The sequence below is a fragment of the Carcharhinus amblyrhynchos genome, chromosome 5, assembly GCF_965287045.1.
Source record: "Carcharhinus amblyrhynchos chromosome 5, sCarAmb.v2.hapA, whole genome shotgun sequence".
Lineage (NCBI taxonomy): Eukaryota > Metazoa > Chordata > Chondrichthyes > Carcharhiniformes > Carcharhinidae > Carcharhinus > Carcharhinus amblyrhynchos.
The window spans coordinates 37,653,431-37,673,829 of NC_137328.1; the positions used below are offsets into that span (position 1 = coordinate 37,653,431).

Below are 20,399 nucleotides of genomic sequence, written 5' to 3' on the forward strand. Positions count from 1 at the left end.
TCCTTGGACCGTATTGTCAAATGTTGACATGGTGTTTGCCTTCGATATATTCCACAGCCTTACTATTACATTCATCCTTATATCTACATCCCTTTATTTTACATCCGGTCTACTTTAACTACCCAGGCTCATCTCTTTTTGCTACCAAACCATCTGTATTCTCAAAGCAGTTCACAATTTTGCATTTTTCCTTTGTATTTGTAGGCAGCACACCAGGTGGCACCCTTGTGTATCCGCACTGTATCATTGCTTTCACATCCTTTCTACAGTGTGAATTCCACTCATGGGTTTCCAGAGGTTTTATATTGATTCGCCATGACATCTTTTATGTTCAAAACACCTTAACATTATCACCTAGTATTGCGATGGCTTCATAAAGAAATTGTGACGACCTTAACTCTTCCCATTTTCTTTTGAAGCCTCAGCGGTGCCACACACTCTTACCTTTACTTTCACTGAACTGACACCAGAACTCACTGCAGTCTTTATACTCACTCTGTACACATATATATTTCACTTTCTCCTTCCTCGTACATTCTTCCTATTTATTTTACAACTGGTGTTGAATCACGATTTGAGGATTTAACCTGTGCTTTTTTTTAAACCATGGTGTTCTCCCATTGTGTGCAGCGGTTCCCTCAGAGTACAAAGGTGTCGAACTGAAAAATGATCTGAAGTTTATCGCGTTGAGAGTTACTGCGGACATATATTAGATATAAGAGAAAAGAGGTCATGCAGGAAGAGGGTGAACAGCTAAAGACTGACGTTTAACACGGGATACCCTAATCCAGATGGTGATACTGTGTACATGGTGTTGCATCAAACTTTCGGTCTGAGCAGCGTTTGTTACTTTTTATTGTGGGGGGAGTGGACAAGTGTAATCCGTGCCCACCCTGGAGCACCCAAGGGGAGGTGAGCTGACTGACCCTGAGGATGTGAAGGAGGAGAGAGAGGCGCCGTGTCACTGAGCCTGTACAGCATGCTGCACCAGGAGGGGAACCCGGGGTCAGGAAAACAGAGAGCGAGAGAAAAAAAACCCAGACCATCCTGCGTGACATTGCAGGAAAAAGGAGGAAAAGCTCATTAGCGGGCTAGCTCTTGAAGGATTCATGTGAAGGCTCCTGAGGCTGAGTCTACAGAGACATCGTCAGCCCCCCCAAACCTTTCACCAGAAACACATCCCGATCAATTCAGGCAAAGTATGAGTCGATTTTGGAACCAGTTGCGGGCTGGCAGCTCTGAAGTGGACTGGTGTGAAGGCAATTACGTGATCCTCTCAAACATTGCTGAATTTTACAACACGGTTTGTATCCATTTACAGCTTTTACTGAACAAAATAGGATTGTTACTGTGTTGCATTGAAGCGACATAAGGTGCAGATTTTATTCTCAGGAAACTGAAATCCTGGCGGATCGATCAGACGTGGCTGGGAATTTGTGTAAGAGAGGGATTGGCTGGAGCAGGAAACTAACTTGCTGGAGTTTCTTGTTGTTTTGGTTCATGCGGAAGTTTGTGCCGTACATTGCGCTATTCACGTTCCAGACTTTCGGTCTGCCCCAGGGCACATTGGTGTAACAGCATCAAGCTATAGACTCCTTTACACCTGGGCATCCCAAAGCCTGCCCGCAGCGATGCCTATTTTGGTGCGAGTCCCTTTAAACTAAACTCTCATGTTGTATCTTTTAAAGAATGGATCTCAACTTGCCCTCTAGAGTTCAAAATAAGGATTGTCCTGTTTGGAGATGGTGTGAGCTGACCGATTCCTGGCCACTTGACCACCAGGGCAGCCCCATACTCCCAGCAGTAACTCACCCTCCAACTCTACTCGTCTCTTAACAACAATTTCCCCATTCTTCAGCTTATTCATCTTTCCATAGTTTGCCCGCCTGCAACAGAATTTTAACGCTTCTCTCGTTTCCAAAGGAATAATCTCCTTGAATGTAGTTAAATTCAAAGTGTGAAGCCAGGCCCTGTGTCCAATCAGTATCATTTTGGACACTGAGTTGTATCCTTGCAGCTTGATGGTTCAGTGTGTTTTCATAGGAGCTCCTTCTCGTTACTGTGCCTGGCTGGCTGGCTGTTAGGGATCGTGATTGGGTCCACTTTGGTTGCATGTGTGGTTTGAACTTGAGCAGAGCAACGCGAGTTTGCTGGGACTCTAAACTAGAAGGTTTGACAAATAACGAGCGGAATCTTTAAAGATTTCTGGAAGACATGGCTGAGTGGGCAGGCAGGTACAATGTGAATAAGTACGAGGTTATTATTTGGTAGAAAATAGTGAATGTAAACAATGGAAAGATGCTGCAGAGTGTAGATAAAGTGAGACTGAGAATTCAGTTTCTATCATTTCATGAAAGTGTAGGTATATTGATAAAAAAGGCCAATTAAAATTTTAAGAAGAGAGAAGTAGTGGACATGACTAAAGTAAGAATGAATTTATAGAAATCAATGGTTATGTGACAGTGTGGAGTCTGGAGAAACAGGGCCACTGTTGGTGATCACATGGCCCCGAACTCAAACAAGTGTCCACACTGTATAGGGGAGAGGGAAATGAAAGGGTGCAGAATATAATGATACAGTCATTGCTAGGGTGTAGAGAAAGATCAACTTATAAGGTAGGTCTATTCAGAAGCCTAATGGCAGCAGGGAAGAAGCTGTTCTTGAGTCGGTTGGTATGTGACCTCAGCCTTTTGTATTGTTTTCTCGACGGAGGAAGATGGAAGAGAGAATGTCCAGAGTGCATGGGATCCTTGATTATGCTGGTTGGTTTTCTGTGGCGACTGAAAGTATAGACAGACTCAATAGATGGGAGACTGATTTGCGTGATGGACTGGCCTACATTCACAACCATTTTTAGTCTCTTGCAGTCTTGGTCAGAGCAAGAGCCATTACAAGCCATGATACCTCCGGAAAGGATGCTTTCTATCTTTCTATGGTGTATCTGTAAAAATTGATGAGACTTGTAGTGAACATGCTGAATTTCCTTAGCTGCCTGAGAAAGTAGAGGCTTTGGTGGGCTTTTTTAACTGTAGCATGGAAGGACCAGGACAGGTTGTTGTTGATCTGGATGCCTAGAAACTCAAAGCTGTTGATTATTACCATTGATGTAGACAGGGGCATGTCCTCCACTACGCTTCAAGTAGTCGGTGGCTATCTCTTAGTTTTACTGGCATTGAGGGAGAGATTATTGTTGTCACACCAGTTCACCAGATTCTCTATCTCTTTCCTGTACTGTGTCTCATCATTGTTTGAGATCTGACCCATGATGGTGGTGTCATCAGCAAACTTGAAAATCGAGTTGGAGGGGAATTTGGCCACACAGTCATATGTGTATAAGGAGTATAGTAAGATGCTGGGGACACAGCCTTGTGAGGCACCAGTGTTGAAGATAATCATGGAGGAGGTGTTGTTGCCTGTCCTTACTAATTGTGGTCTGTGGGTTAGGAAATTTAGGATCCAGTCACAGAGGGAGGAGTTGAGCCCTAGGCACAGAGTTCAGAGATGAATTTTGTAGGAATAATGGTGTTGAAGGCTGAGCTGTAGGAGTCTGACGTAAGTGTCTTTGTTATCCAGGTGTTCCAGGGTTGTTGCAGTACCATCAGCTGAGTGAAAGATGCTCTTTGGCCTGCCTGAAAGATGTACTCATCTTTTAGTGCAAAATGTTGGCTAGGCCAGAGTGTTGTAGACTGGTACATTCCAAAGTCCAGGGCTACATACAAGGGATGTACTAAAGCTTGGGATAGCCACTGCAAAGTTGGGGAAAGGCCTCTAGCCATTGTACACCAAGGCACTAAAAACTGTGTAAAACCCATTGGAATGTATGCAATAAGACAGGAAATACAAATATAAATAGAAAATATGACCTGTAATTGTAGGTGTAATGAGGCATCTTTGAGTGCAGTGTGCCAAAAGGAATTGAACACTACACTATTGCGTTTTATATGATGTCATCTTTAATCTCTTACATAATGTACTTCCACAAATTTTCAAGGTAAAGTATATTTTTGGACAAAAGAAAGTTGAAGTCGATAGACCAATCTTCTAAGGCCTTACTTTTAACTGCATTAGGTATATATGCAGTAATAGCACACATGGATTATGCACTGCTTTAGGCACAATCCATTTACTATGCCCATAGGTAATGAAAGAAGAATTTAGAACGAGTGCATGGATGCCCTTCATGCAGTGCTTGTTTTGCATAAGGATTGATAGATTGTGAAATTGTGGCATAAAATCTTGAACTACTTTTATAAGACCATTTGTTTTGTTGTAATGTCAATCATATTGAGTTTTTTGTGTTTGTAATAGTTACATACCATACAAATGTTCAACTTTTATTTTGCAGATCAGCAATGTTTTATTTTTTGTGTTGCCACCTATATGCATGTACTTATTTCGACAATATGCAACATGTTTCAACAGTGGGATATATCTCATTTGGACTCTGCTTGTTGTTGTAGGTAAGTTGGACTGTTTCAGGTGTGTTTTCTAAGGCATGTAGCTGGATACTTCATGGACCAATGAATGTGTGGAATTGTAAATAGTTTCAGTTGCTGTATTGTTAATTATTAAAGATTTTAAGTGGCAGGTGAATTGATGTGATCAGACAAAGCAATCTACTAAATCATTACAAACTCATGGTTATGTAATTTGCATTTTTCTATTTCAATTTTATTTTAAAAATCACAATAAAAATCACACTGATTTATTTATTTGATGTGGGCATCACTGATTGCACTAGTATTTACTGCCCACCCCTAACTGCCCTTGAACTGAGTGACTTGCAAGGTTTTTTCAGAGAGAATTTTAAGAGTCAACCACATTGCTCTGGATCTAGAATCACATGTGGGCCAGAATAGGTAAGGATAGTAAACAAAATGGATTTTTATGACAGTGGACAATGGTTTTATGGTCATCATTAGGCTTTTAATTCCAGATTTTTATTGGATTTAAATTTCACTATCTGCCGTGGTGAGATTCAAACCTGGGGTCCCCGGAGTATTATTCTGGGGGAGTGGCAGGGGGGATTTACGGCCTCACTCATCCTGAAACCATAAAATCCCACCCTAGGCCAACAGACCTTTCCCTCTTCAATTCCCATGGTGGGTGAGATGGTAAAGTTCCGGCCTGAGTCACTGCATTACTATCACTATGTCATTGCTTTCCATGTGCATTTTTATGTTAAGGCTTTATCAACAGTTTCATTAAGAATATTATTTTTTCAATGCCTTGTTTCCTTGATTCCCAGCAGATTTACTTATGAATACTAAATTATACCAGGCTGTTGTAAATGGTTCCATCCTCTTTTCAATCAATATTATGGGGAAGGGAGGAGAAATAATATTTGGACTTCTCTACAAGTAATATATATCCACCTCTGCATTGGCTCTGTCAGTCTATTTAATGAGCAAGTGAACCATACAGGAAGATGCAGGTTTGTACTTGTGTCCATGTTTTCAGTTGAGATAATGGTAAGTTTGTTCCAATTAGCCACAGTACCTATGGACCCAGGAAAGGAAAAATTGGCCTAGGATCCTTCTCTTAATTTCTATCCAACCACTCCTCGGTGATGCGCATGTGTGAACAACAGTAAGCATATTTATCTTTTCTTGCAACAAATATCCAAAGAGAATGCTGCACAGGTAGTAGGGAGAAAGTGTCCAAAGGTGTGCTGAAGGAGGTAGGTTCTGAGATGCATAATCCAGAATTCCTTTTACAGTTTCTAAGTTCCTGCCATTGGTCATTCTCATTGGGACTGATTATAGAAATATAGAAAGCACAACTTACCAGACCAGAAGTAAATTTGCATCAAAATAAAGAAATGCAAATATCCATTTAGTTTGTTCAATTACTGGGGATATGTGATGCACAGTCAGCCCACAGTGACACATGGAAGATACATGGGTGCACCATGACAACCAAGTTTTGGTAGGATAACATTAGGAGTTTTGTTGGAGCAAGGTTTGTAAAATTGGTGTAACTTTTTAATGCTCTTTGAAATTTAAAACAATTTTGAGGCACTTCAAGCAAGCAAAGACATTTTACTTGTGGACTCATTATTGTTATGTCTGTACTGTTTAATTGAACACATAGGTTTGTGAAAGTTGAACTAACACTTCAAATCCTGTTTACTTTGCAATAATATTGTCGAGGAAAAGCAAATACATCTGTAATTTTAATTGTTGCAGAAAAATATTTGATTTGTGGTACATTAATACAGTGTGATTGTTGATTTGCAGCAGAGTCAGTAACACAAGGGAATCTGAGTAACTTCTGCGTCCCATTGCATCAGTATAGCTATTAATTGTCTGACATGGTAATGTTGCATTTATGTTTTAGGGTTGGATACAAAGACAGTTCTGAATTCTGATAGCACTATTGTAGACAGAACAATGCTGGTTTTTTTAATAGACCAGAGGTCCACCCAAATAGGTGTCTTTTCTTGAATCAGAGAATTACAAGCTGCAAATGTAAATAACCGGTTTTAGTGAAACAAACTGTTGCAGGTTGCCATTTTTCGGAGGTGCAAGAAGGTTCAATTCTCACCTTGCCTTTAAAGGGTTACGGGGATAGGGCCTGGGTGGGATTGTTGTCAGTGTAGGCTCGATGGGCCTTCCCATCTGTTCCGTATAGAAATGTAAGTGATCTGAATTCAAATAATGGGACAGAACACTTTGACGTTTCGAGGAAGTCCCCATAAACACCAGCTCATCCAAGATTTTACTTCCCATTTTATAACTGGCACCGACGTCTTCTCACCCATCAGCCCTGGGTTCACTGACCTACATTGCCTCTCATTTGGGCAATATCTTAATTTTAAAAATCTCACCTTGTTTTCAAATTCTGACATGGCCATGCCCCTCCCTTTCTCTGTAACCTTCTCCAGCCCTATAACCCTCTTCAGATATCTGCACTAAAATCAATTTTCACCTCTTGAGCTTCCCCGATTTTAATCATTCCACCACTGGTAGCTGTGCTGCCGAGAGCACAAGTTTTGGAATTGCATCCCTAAAACTCTCTGCCTCTCTACCTCTTCTTCCTCCTTTAAGACACTCTTTGAAACTTAACTCTTTGAACAAGCATTTGATCACCTGCTCTAACATCTCCTTAGGTGGCTATTCTTTGATAATGCTCTTGTGAAGTGCTTTGGGATTTTTTACTACATTATAGGTGCTACGTACATATAACTTGCTGTTGTTGTTGAAATCAATTGACTATGAAGATTTAAGACACACCCTTAATTATCTACCCATTCTGGTATGGTTTGCTTTCTTGGGCAAGTTGCACCAGTTCCTTTTTTTCAGTAATTAGCTAATGACCACAGATTATTAGATCGACATTTTTGGGACTTTCCTTCCAAACATCCCCTTTTTATTGTTATTTGCCATCCAGCTTCAAGAACCTCCCTCCCCACCCCTGCCACCTTGGATTGGACACACAAGCCATCTCCCTCCCAATTAAGGGTGGGTTCCAGTCAAATTTCCAACATGTAGCACTTCTGTTCTACTGCATCATTATAACATAATTCTTTAAATGAGGTTGCCAATTCAGTGCTACTTTGTATTAGGCTCAGTGACATGTGAGTGAACATAAAATGATGATGGATTCTCCTGTTGCTTTGAGTGTTCAGCAAAGAGAATCCATGGAATCCCCACAGTGCAGATGGAGGCCATTAGGCCCATCAAGTCTACACGGACTCTCCAAAACAGCATCTTACCCAGGCCCTATCTGGTAACCCCACATCATTACTATGGCCAATCCAACAACTGACACATCTTTGGACTGTGGGGGGAAAGCCATGCAGACACATGCTGAACATGCAAATTCCACTCAGACAGTCACCCAAGGCTGGAATCAAAGGTGGTTCCCTGGTGCTGTGTGGCAGCAATACTAACCACTGTGTCACCCAACAGTTGTTGATTGTCTCCATTGGTATTGTCACCTATGTGATGTTAAACTAAATCTTGGGGTGGAATTCCAAAAAACTCTAAATGTCGAATTTGCATTTTTTAGTGGGATTTTCAAAATGAATCTCCCACATTATGCAATGCAGAGTGCCCTGATATAATTTTTGCAAAAAACCAATGGGTATGGCCTATTCCTGCGGGAGTGATCAGCGGTATAGCACTGAGCGGGCCACTGCGCATGCACCGAACTGTCAGTGCTGAGATCTGCACATGAGCAGTGGCCCTGCATTGCTGGTCTCCCGATTGCTGGCCAGCCCCACAACCCCACATCACTGGCTGAGTGACACCGCCATGGCCTGATTGCTGGCCCCTCCAAAAATGTCCATGCTAGCCTTGACCACTCCCTCCTGCCCCCACGCTGGCCCATCCCGATCTCCTGATGCCCCCGCCTCCCCACCGCTGGCAGCCCCGATACCCCTCACTCCCTCCTGCAGTTCCGACTCCCTCTCACCCCAGGCAGACCAACTACCAGCCCCCCACATCCCAATGCCTAGCCCTGATCGCTGGCCTTCCCCCCTCTGCTAGCGATCCCCATGCAGAATGGTAGCGGCACTCCCCCCACATCCCCACCAATCTCCCTTCAATGGCCCCACCCACCATTATGCCCCACTCCATTATGTCCTGCCTTCTTGGCACTGCCAGACTGGCATCTCCTTCCCCCCCTAACACTCTGGGGGGCCTCAATGGCCCTTCTTCAATCCAGCTGCATCGGGCTCACCTGCAAAGTGGGGAGCTACTGTAAACCCCTTGGAATGAAAAATGCTTAGCAGTGGGATGGGGGGAAGGTAATCTAGCAGGCCTGGAGATTTCAATCCTGGGCCTGATAATTTGTCGCAAATAATATTAAAATGAGGATGATCATAATTTGTTCAGTATCGCGCTGATTTCTAGCGCAGAGCTGACGGCACAGGAAATTTGGCTGCTGGAGATTCGCAGAGGCCATGTCGCCCAGCGTGAAGCCCACAAAATGGCCTTGAGTCTTGTGGCTTGCTGAGCTACAAAAACAGCACAGGAGAATTGCCCAGTTGAGTTTTTCGATTTGATTGCACGTATTATACAATGAAGTTAGTGTTGGAAGGGTGCACAAAGGCACTGGCTTTGCAACGTGCTTGCTTATCCTGTTGGGAACTGAGTCTTCTCTAATGTTGAGATTGCTTGATGACAGAGACTTCTCCATTTGGAACTGTCCAGAGTTGTTTCCCCACCCCCCCCACCCAGTGTAATGGGGTTCACCTTACAGATTCTGAGAACATATTGATTTGGGATGTCCTCTGCATCATAGGGTTGCCATGCTCATGTGGCTGTAGAATACCAGCTTTGCTATGCAGGAGTCCTCCATATGATCCACATGGCTGACTCAGCGAAGCAAAGTTCTGATGAGCATGCTCGAAGTACAAGGTGCCCAGCACCTTGCAAGAAGTTTGGTGGGGAGGAATTTTCCAGCCACCTGATGACACAGATAGAACTTTAAAACAGCAAAGTAGAATGCATCTATTTGATTTATGTGATGGCAGTAGGTTCGCAGCTATAGAAAAGTGATGTGAAAACCACTGCCTGATAAAGTTTGATCCCTTGTTTTCAGACAAATTCCATGCTCGCTCTATAGCCTGTGTACGAGCCTGGTGAATGTTGAGCTTGCTTTTGTCAGACAATGGTTAATTTCATCTTCCAACATGATTGTTGGGGATGATGCTCCCAAGATAATAGAACTTGTGAACTGAGTTGAGGGATGTAATGTTGATTGTGACTAGGGTCATGGAATTTGTGACCAGGGACAGGCTGGTACCTTTTTCTATCTTTCAGACTATCATGAGACTTATTGAAATACTCAGCCTTTTGGCTAAGATGCAAATGAGATCAAGCCTTGTAGGAGGAGCTATGCCTACTCCAATCAGCTTGGATCATGTAGATCAAGCCCAAGACAGGAGGTGAGAGTCCTGTCTTGTCAGCTTGGATCGGGAATGTCTCAACTTGTTGGGACTCTGAATTGGACTTGATTGGATTGAATTGAGATAAAAACATTGGCCAGAAGTTGGCTTGTCGCCAACAGGAGTGTGGCGTGAACGGGTGGTAAGATTGCACCCATTATCTGCACTGATAGAAAGTAGAGTTACAGATATGCAGTGAATATGTGAAAAGTATCAAATTTCACATACGACTCTCTGTACAGTTGATAATAGCAATAGGAGGGCATGGGCTCAAAGCTTTGTCATACTACTCCAGTACGTTGGGTCACTGCACTGCGTGAATGAATGTATCTATTTCCTATCTTTGTTTAGTGTGCTTGTAGAGCTCTATTTTCTGATTTTAAAAAATGGCATCATTTGGGACCCCAGTTTTATGCTTCAATGAAGACATTATGGATGCTGTGAATATCTAACTATGGATATAGAGTCATTTGATACAGCTGCAGCTCTTATTGTGCACAGATAACTACTCAATCAGAAGAATAGGGACCAATAAATTTTATTGCTGTGGCAGCAGCCATCTGCTCCCACAGTATGAAGAGACTTAAAAGTGAATGGGTTTTAAATTGCTGTGATTTATTCATCTGAATGGTTCCATATAAGGAGGTCTCTGAAATCTCATGCTGAAATCCATTGAGTTGATATTTTATTGAAATAGCGAGCATGTGCTTTTGCTAAAATTATCAGTAGGAGGAATTATATCTCACTTGTGGTAGCTTATATCTGTTGCAAGTCTTATTGATTTGGGGATTTTGAACAGAAGGGAGGCTGATGGCAAGTTTGTGTTTGAGGCACACATCAAACAATATATAAATGCTCATTTTTCTTTTGAATATGTTTCTGGATTTTACATGTTAAAAAATGTAATTCATCTGTAATGTCCTTGAATAAAGTTGATAATCAAGTATTGCTGCCATAAGACAGACCAAAAATAGAAACTGGAATTGCACAAAAACCTTGGGGGCGATAATCAGAGAATCCCTACAGTACCGAAGGAGACCATTGGCCCATCGAGTCTGTACTGACCACAATCCCACCCAGGCCCTATTCCCGTAGCCCCACACATTTACCCTGCTAATCCCCCTTACAGTAGGGTCAATTTAGCATAGTCAATCAACCTAACCCATGCATCTTTGGACTGTGGGAGGAAACCAGAGCACCTGGAGGAAACCCACACAGACAAGGGGAGAATGTGCAAACTCCATACAGACAGCGACCCAGGGATGGAATTGAACCTGAGTCCCTGGCCCCAAAAAATTCTAAGTGTCGAATTAATGTAAAAACGGGAGTAAATCGTGCTTTTTCTCCGTTGGGAGTTTCAAACTGAGTCTCCTACACTCTGTGCACTGCAGATGGCGATAGTGTGAATCATGTGAAAAATCCAGGGGTGGGGTCTATTCCCACTGAAGAGGCTGAAATCAGCACGCTGAGCAGCCCCTGCACACGCGTACATCTCTGGGCATCACTCAACAAGTTCTCCCAGCGTTGAGATCACTGGCCTCATCCCCCACAGACATTGTTGGCCTCATTGCTGGCCTCTCATTCCCCCTTGGCCTGGACATTGCTGGCCTCCCCACCTCACTGACCTCGACATCGCCGGCCTCCACTTGCCCCCCACTCCGTGCCACCTCACACACAGTGTGCTGTGCTGCCTTGCACACCCTCTGCCTACGAGCATTGCCCCTTGTTGAGTGAGAGCCTTGAGCACTACACCGCCTCCTCCTCTGGCCACGGTACCTTGTTGTGTTAACCCAGTCAGCACCTTTGGAGTTGGCTCATCCTTTATTGAAACCAAATTGCCTCTACATTATTCACAATGAAATTTAACTAATAGGCCCATGACTGACCCAAACTGACTGCACCTGAACTCCCTTAATAAGCCAGAGCTGTATATAAGCTGCAATTATGGACACACAGGCAGTCATGCCAGGAAGATGGCCCCAAGAAATGTGGTCCCAGATTTTCTGGAAGTGAGCAGGTCCACCTGCTGGACGTGGTGAAGGAGAGCCAAGGGGTTGCACAATGATAGTGTTATGGGAGGCAGTTGCAGCTGCTGTGAATACCAGGACTCTGACCCCTCAGTCCAGAAAACAGTATCACAAGAAAATGAATGACTTTCTTTGGGCGGCAAGGGTGAGTGTGCATCTTATTCTGAAATCTGTACATGTGCTGCCCTTACAATGTCAAGCCACCCCCAGGCACCTCAAGGACAGCCCCTCCTCTCCCCCTCAGTACTGCCTCCAACCCCTGAGGCACCCTCCAGTTAGCGCCCCCAGTGTGGACCCACTTCCCCAACCCCGACACACATTGCACTCCATGCCCTTCCATACATCATGCTTCCAATCCCCATAATGTCCCCACAACTGGCGTGAAAGGGAAAATACTGGTGGGGGTGTTCCTGAGCTGTGGCCATTGACCGTCTGTGAGCAGTGTGCCCTGGAGTTGGCAGGGGGGACACGCCTAGAACGATAACCGACAGCCAGGTCAGCGTCTGGCGTACAAGTGAGCACCAGCTGAATCCTATTCCTAAGGTCTTCTTTGAAGCGAGTGCCACGCTGCGAGGGCTGTTTTCCCTGCCTCTCATTAACGTTTCCCTTTCTTTCAAGGGATGATTCTGATGCTCCAGGCCCTTCTGGTGTCCCCCCCTCCACCACTGCTCCTGAACCAACTCCTCTGGACACCACGGGCAACACCTCGGAGAGAGGCCCTGAAGAATCCTCCAAGGAATAGGCACAGGCATCAACCACACAACCACCAACACTGAGACTATCACCACAGTGGGTCATGTTAGTGCTGAGGCTTCTGGGTCACTTACTGGTGAGCACATCACAGCTGCTGATGCACATCAGTTGGAGGTGGGCACATTCGAGGGCTCAGGCACACAGAACTCTGACAGAGGTGAGGAGTCAGCTGACCCAAGCCAGATGCTGGGTCTCAAGGATGGTTCATCCTGAAGCTAGTGGAGCTGCATCAGTAAACCCAGGGAGCTGTGGAAGGGTTGTCAGCAACCATGCTGCAACTGCAAGGCTGTTTAGAGGAGACAGGCAGAGTACTGTCACAGGAGGTGTTGCCAGCACAGTTTGGGAACCAGGCCAACACTGCAAGGGTGGTGTCCGCATTGGAAAATCTAGTTCAGGGATTTGGCCACATAGCTTACAGGGTCCGGGCCATCTTGGAGACATTGGGCCATGGCAGAGACCCAGCAGGCCAAGGGTGCCATCGGCATCCAGGAAGTACATTGGCCATGGGTGTCAGAGCATGTTGGAGACACTGCACAAAGCTATCGTGAGAGTATGCGGGTTGGTGTGCGGGCGTTGCCATTGAGTTCCCTTGAGCCATTGCCATGAGTGCAATGACAGCGTTCCCTTCCAGGCATGTGTTGTAGGTCAGGGACAAACTTTTTTATCACAAGATGGGTTCCCCTTCACTGCAGAGTACATGCAGTATGAGTGTGTATGTCAACCTGAGCACCCTGCTTGGAGCACCAGCGGTCTGATTGGTGAGCCCTTGAGCAGCACATGGTGCCTTCCCTCCCCTTCTCCCTAAAACCCCAGCACTCAATCCAGTCCCTCACCACACCCCACAGCCGGAATAATGGAACAGCCCAGTGGCTGCAGACAGCAGCCTGACCAGCACTCAATAAAGAAGCCCACTCCACCACACAGAGACAACATGGAATATCCCTGGGCCTGGAGACAGCACTTCCAGCTCTCCCGGAATTTCCCCACACCAAGCCGAATTGTTCCTGGCTCTGTCTCCAACCTTTCCTGTACTCCGGGGGTATCAGCCCCATAAAACTTCGCTCCTTATTCCTTCTCAACACTGTCATGCCAGGTCCCAACTTTATAGAGCTGTGGTAAACCCCGCCAGCGTGACGTCATGCCAGAGAGGGGGGAGATGCTTGCTGCGGTGCAGTTTCTAGTCATGGACCCACTAATAGCACGCTAAAATATGTGAACTAATGCAAACGGCCGTTACGCTGATTTTCAGCGTGGATCGATCGGTGCGAGAAGCCTTAAGTCTGGAGATGCACGGAGGCCAGGGCGCCCAGCACAAATCTCGTGAATCAGCCTTTCTGGTGTTTCCTGGTCTGCTGCGCTAGAAAAGGGATATAGATAGTCTAAGTGAGTGGGCGAGGGTCTGGCAGATGAAGTACAATGTTGGTAAATGTGAGATCATCTATTTTGGTAGGAATAAGAGTAAAATGGACTGTTATTTAAAAGGTAAAAAATTGCAGCATGCTGCTGTGCAGAGGGACCTGGGTGTTCTTGTGCAGGAATCTCAAGGAGTTGGTTTGCAGATACAGCAGGTAATTAAGAAGGCAAATAGAGGTTTGTCCTTCATTGCTAGAAGGATGGAGTTTAAAAACAGCAAGATTATGTTGCAGCTGTATAAGGTGCTGGTGATGCCACACCTGGAGTACTGTGTACAGTTTTGGTCTCCTCACTTGAGAAAGGTTATACTGGCACTGGAGGCGATGCACAGGAGATTCACTAGGTTGATTCTGGAGTTGAGAGGGATGGCTTATGAGGAGAGATTGAGTAGACTGGTGCTATACTCACTGGAATTCAGAAGAATGAGGGAAAATCTTATAGAAACATATAAGATTATGAAGGGAGTAGATAAGATAGAAGCAGGGAAGTTGTTTCCACTGGCAGGTGAAACTAGAACTAGGGGGCATGGCCTCAAAAGAAGGAGAAGCAGATTTAGGACTGAGTTGAGGAGGAACTTCTTCACACAAAGGGTTGTGAATCTGTGGAATTCCCTGTCCAGTGAAGCAGTTGAGGCTACCTCATTGAATGTTTTTAAGGCAAGGATAGATAAATTTTTGAACAGTAAAGGAATTAAGGGTTATGGTGAGCAGGCGGCTAAGTGGAGCTGAATCCACACAAAGATCAGCCATGATCTTATTGAATGGCAGAACAGGCTCAAGGGGCCAGCTGGCCTACTCCTGCTCCTGGTTCTTATGCTCTTAAAAGCAGCACAGCAGGATGGGAGAATCACCCCATTTTGTGTTAAAATGAATATTGTTTCAAGATTTATTCCCTGGACTCCTGTTTTGTTCTCAGAATACAGTTCAGTGTGGAAAAGAATTCGGCACCCTATCCCAATAAGGTTCTGTTCAATCCAAGACATAACTAACCGTAGATGTAATCAGACAAATCAGCTTTGTACTGAAGTCATAGTGAGACTAGCTGTTGCTACAGTAGATGTTAGCTATGTTTTTTCTGAAGTTGTCTTAGATTGATTTATCTGCACCTGACACATTTATCTCCCAAATAGAGAAGAATGAGTTTTGTATTTGTCACAGTGCACATTACTTATCTGATTGGGTGCATGGATGCCTTTGTGTTTGCCATCTTAATTAGGGCTCTCAGTCAAAGGAAAATTTTAATGTATGATGCCAGTCACCGTAGCAGTGTTAATTTCAAATTCTTTCACAAATACAACCATCAAAGAACAAATGATTAAATGAATAGTTGAAGTGAAAATGAAAGAGAAACAAGAGAACATCTAATACAGAAATGACATACAGGGACAAGTAAGTAGCATAAAATGGAAACTCCAGGAGGAAAAAGGAAGCTGATTGCAAGAAAGAGTAAAAGCAAAGGATCACGTGGAGACAGGGCTGAATTGTATTTTGTTTAAAGGATATTGTAACAGATGGCAAAATTAGGCTATGCTTCATGTTGTATTTAATAAATAGTTGGATCAAATTCTAATGACGTTGGCAAGTGCAATATCTTTTTAGAGTTTTGCAATTTTCTTTCCTCATCTGCTTCTAAAAGATGGTTTCTCAGCACCCTGTAACCTCCACAATGTATTTAAGCACCCATCACTAATGTCTGGAATTTCACAGAGAGAGTGCCAGCAGATTATTTGACTTGAGGAGGAATCAAAGCTAGAATCATAGAATCATAGCTGTACTTGAATGTTTACTCATCTCATGTACCCAACTCCCTGCTATATATTGCACCAGTATTATTGTCACAGTTAACATAAAATAACTTGGCCTAGACCGTCAATCAAAACCTAAGGTCTTCTTTGACCATGGGGAGAATTTAACTTCCTTCACCATGTTTGGGAGAGAGTTTGCAAATATAGGAACAGCCCGAGTGAGGGCGCAGTGGGGCCTGAAAAGAGTCATTCAGCATTAGGGCCTGAAGCATGTTTTGGGTATGGGGGGGACCACCCCCAAAGAGCAGTGGCTATGCTGCCGGCCTCTCCAGTGGGAATAGGCCCCAACTACTGATTTTCAGAGTGAATCATGCTAGGGCACGCTACAGTGCTCAGAGTGTGGGAGATTCATGCTGGAAAATCATACTAGAAAACCAGCGGGACTAGTTCTCATGTGAATTTGACACTTAGAATTTATTTGGGAGAATCGCCCCCTAAAAATAGTGGGACAACCTCTATGCCTGTATCCAATAGCAATCAGTCAGTTCAGCTACTCTTCATGGTGATTGAAGGACAGAGGCCCAGTCCCATGGTACAGGACTGGTTAAAACAAATAAAACTGAACTGGCTGGAAATATTTAATAGCCAATGTAGAGCTATGCAAATACCAGGAGGTATTCCAGAGAGAATTGGATCGAATAAGAGGAATTAAAGCTAAAATTTACCTTAACCCTAAGGCTACATGCAGGTTTATCCGAGCTTGTCCCTACATTATACCAGAAAGTAGAGGTAGAACTAAAAATGTTGGAAGATCTAGGCATCATCAAACCTGTGCAGTTTTCCAAATGGGCCACACCCATTGTCCCCATCCTGAAACCAAACTGTACTGTTAGGATCTGTTGAACTACAAACTAACAGTAAACAGGGGAACTCAGCTGGATCATTACCCCATTCCCAGGTTAGAGGACCTCTTTGATAAGTTAGCAGAGGTCCTCAAATATACCAAATTAGATCTAAGTCACGTTTATCAACAGCTGGAACGGGAAGAAGATTCCAGGAAGTTAGTCACAATTGCATTTGCTTTGAGGACTAGTTTCTTCTCATTGAATACACCTTCTTGTTTTTTATCTGCCAAGGTGAGTCACCTCACTACAGCTACAATGCAAATTACAGGCATGTATAAAACATGACTAAATGGGCCTGGATCCTAAATGTAAATCGCAAGGGTGATGCACAGTGAATCCCAATTTATGAAAGCTGCTCTTCCAGTATCATAACTGTCATACAGAAATGCCTTTAGTATTATTCTCTCAGCATTTTCTCCAACTGTGTTTAGCTAATTATACATTATTGGCATTTTCTTATACACTCTTGTTGGACAGTGAATGACACAGCTTGAAGCCAGATTAGAAAACAAGACTTGTATTTATATAGCACCTTTCATGACTTCAGAATGCCCTAAAGTGTTTCACAGACAATGAGGTGTATCTGAAGGGTATTAATTGTTGTAGTTTTTATACAGCATGGCCTCCCAAGCAGCAAGGAGGTAAATGGACAATAATCTGTTTTTTAAGTGGTGTTGGTTGAAGGATTAATGATGGCCAAGAGTATTATGATGTTTGGCAACTTCATGTCCGTTTGAAAAGGCAGGCCAAAGCACATTAATGTTTCATCCAAGATCTGGCACTCCAACTGTGCAACAGTCTCGCAATATTGCACTGGAGCATTAGCCTACGTTCGGAGCTGAACTCCCTTGAGGTTTGAATCCACTGTCTGTGACTCAAAGACAAGAATGTCTCACTCAATCATGGCAGCTCATGTAAAAACAATTAACACCGCAAACAATATTTTATTTTAAAATTTCATTTTAAAATCATCTTTTGACCTAATTTTACCAGCATAATCATTTTGTGCAGGTACGCCAAGTAATGAGGAAAGTTGATAGAATATTATTGTTTATTCTGAGGGGAATTGATCACAGCAGTTATGCTTCTGTTGTATAGGGCACTGGTGACACCACATCTGGAACACTGTGTATAGTATTGGTCTCCTTATTTAAGGAAAGACGTAAATGCATCAGAAGCAGGTCGGAGGAGGTTTACTAGACTAATACCACGAATGCCTCATGAGGAAAGGTTGGATAGGTTAGGCTTGTATCCATTTGAGTTTAGAGTACAAGATGACTTGATTGAAACCTTAAAGATCTTGAGGGGTCTTGACAGGATGGATGTGGAGAGGGTGTTTCCTCTTGTGGGAGAATCTGAAACTGTTTGAAAATAAGAGGTCGCTCATTTAAGACAGAGGTGATTTTTTTTCTCGAGGGTTGTGAGTCTTTGGAACTCCCTTCTTCAAAAATTGGTGCAAGCAGAGTCTTTGAATATTTTGAAGGTAGAACTAGATAGAGTCTTGAATAACAAAGGGGTGAAAGGTTATGAGGGGTAGGCAGGAATGTGGAGTGGATCAGTTCAGACATGATCTTATTAAATGGTGGACCAGGCTCGAAGGGCCAAACAGCCTTCTCCTACTCCTTGTTCCTATGTTCCTTTCACGGCATTTTAACTTTATTTTGTTGAACTACTGCTGATTTTAATTTTAACAGAATGTTTCCCAAATACTAATTAATTTCCATTAAAGATGTAAAGAAAATGTGAACTAAGAACAATACAACATTTGAAAAGAAGGAATATAGGTTAATGTTTTATATTGGAGCCAGTGCTTTCATTTCCTTCTTTCTCTTGGTTTGAAACCCCTCACTTGTCTCTGTTTTTCAGTTCTGTTAACAGAATGGTCATTTCTGAAATTGCACTCCTGATGAGAAGCATCATATGTAAGCTTCATATGAAAAACCTAAGCCCACAATCCCCATGCTTTCCTGCTAATTTAAATTTTAAAACTTTAACTCATGTTTTCTCTTCTTAGATACTAACACATTGAATATATTGATGTACTTGTTGTCTATTTCTTTAACAAACATTGGCACTGTAAAAACTGCATTTTATTTAAAATTGGACATGGATGGTCCTTCTTTTCGAGATCTTGAGATCAATCAGTAGATGCAAAATGTTCTTTAATAAAACTCTAAAGTCAATTAATGTCACAAATAGAACTGATTCAATTAAACTTCTGAGTGCTGCATCTAGAAAACTTACGTGAAAAGTATTATTTTCAGGCTTTATTATGTCTCTGGCCTTATTATGAAATCAAATATGCTATAGTTATCTAAACCATTCTTGGTATGTTAATTATACTTTGATAATACCTTAGCTGAGATGGTGAAACCAACCAATTTTTTATGAAATCTGTGCCTCTTGTGCTGTAGTTTGGTAACTGAATAAGCCAAATTTGTACTTTTGTTATACCATGTTAATCAATTCTTAAAGTTCTAAATATGTTACTTCACACAGCTTTTCCTGGATGTGAGATAAGGATGTCAATCAACTTGTACTCTGATAATCGCAAGCCTCCCCAGATTTGTTGTTAAGGTTTGACGTCATCTGGTGCTCTTGATTAAATTATAGCTTTGTAATTCACTCCCAGTTTTTGCTTCTATATGTGCTGATGAGCCCAACAGCGTGCCAAAATTAAATAAACATCGCTTCCCATTTGTTTCAAAGAAGAGCAGGGATGTTTTGAATCTCACATGCTTGTCTGTATGCTGTTTCTCAAACTGTCAACATGGACCCTTGAATCCAGAGGAGTAATTAAGAGAACTTGACTTGACGGTGACTTTTTTTTCCAAGAGAAGTAATTGAATGAGAGAGGAAGCCGTTATTAAAATGCCTGAAGTATACTGTTTCTAAGCTGTCTTTGTACACAAACTGATGATGTACTCCAAACCAACAAATAATTGCTGCTTGTAACCAGCCAAAATCCTGTCAATTTTCTGCCTTGCAGGTATAGGATCGGTTTATTTTCATGCAACATTGAGCTTCCTGGGTCAGATGTTAGATGAACTAGCAATCCTTTGGGTTCTAATGTGTGCCCTGGCGATGTGGTTCCCAAGACGATATTTGCCACGGATTTTTCAACGAGACAGGTAAGGCTGGACACACAAATGTCAAATAACGTAGTTGATATAGTCAGCTAATTATGCCTTACATTGTGGTTAGGATATATTTCTTTATACAAAAGCAAAATAACTGGGTACTGGAAACTTGAAACAAAAACAGAAAATGCTGGTCTGTCAGCATTTGTGGAGAGAGGGACAGAGTTAACATTTCAGGCCTGTAATCTCTATCTGGTTTGATAAAATACACTTTATGTGGAATCTTACTACTCTTCACACTGGTGGGATTTTCCCTTCCCGCCGCAGTGAATGGAGATTTGACTGGCTGCCCAATTCTCCGACTTCGCTGCAGTGGGAGCGTATCACGAACGGCAGGTAAGATCACACCCTGTGTTATAACATAACATGAAAAATTGTCAATTATTGTACACAACATTTGTTCATAAATACCATCTGTACTAGGATCTCCTTTTAACTTCAGCATTTTATAATGACATAGCTTTTGAAAAATTGTTTTGCTCATCTATTTTGTACAATTCACATAAATACATAATAGGGAAC

The 20,399-nt window shown here is 42.9% G+C and overlaps 1 protein-coding gene across 3 annotated transcripts in view; it reads left to right on the top strand.

The window, feature by feature from the left end:
- Positions 1 to 809: 809 nt before the first annotated feature.
- acer2 (alkaline ceramidase 2) overlaps positions 810 to 20,399 on the top strand; it is a 73,513-nt gene continuing 53,923 nt past the window's right edge. For all 3 annotated transcript variants that reach the window (XM_080188672.1, XM_080188674.1, XM_080188673.1), the window contains exons 1-3: positions 810 to 1,303; positions 4,346 to 4,460; positions 19,727 to 19,868. In XM_080188672.1, the coding sequence (XP_080044798.1) occupies positions 1,202 to 1,303; positions 4,346 to 4,460; positions 19,727 to 19,868 (359 nt within the window). In that variant the 5' untranslated portion in view covers positions 810 to 1,201. The remainder of the gene's footprint in view (positions 1,304 to 4,345; positions 4,461 to 19,726; positions 19,869 to 20,399) is intronic.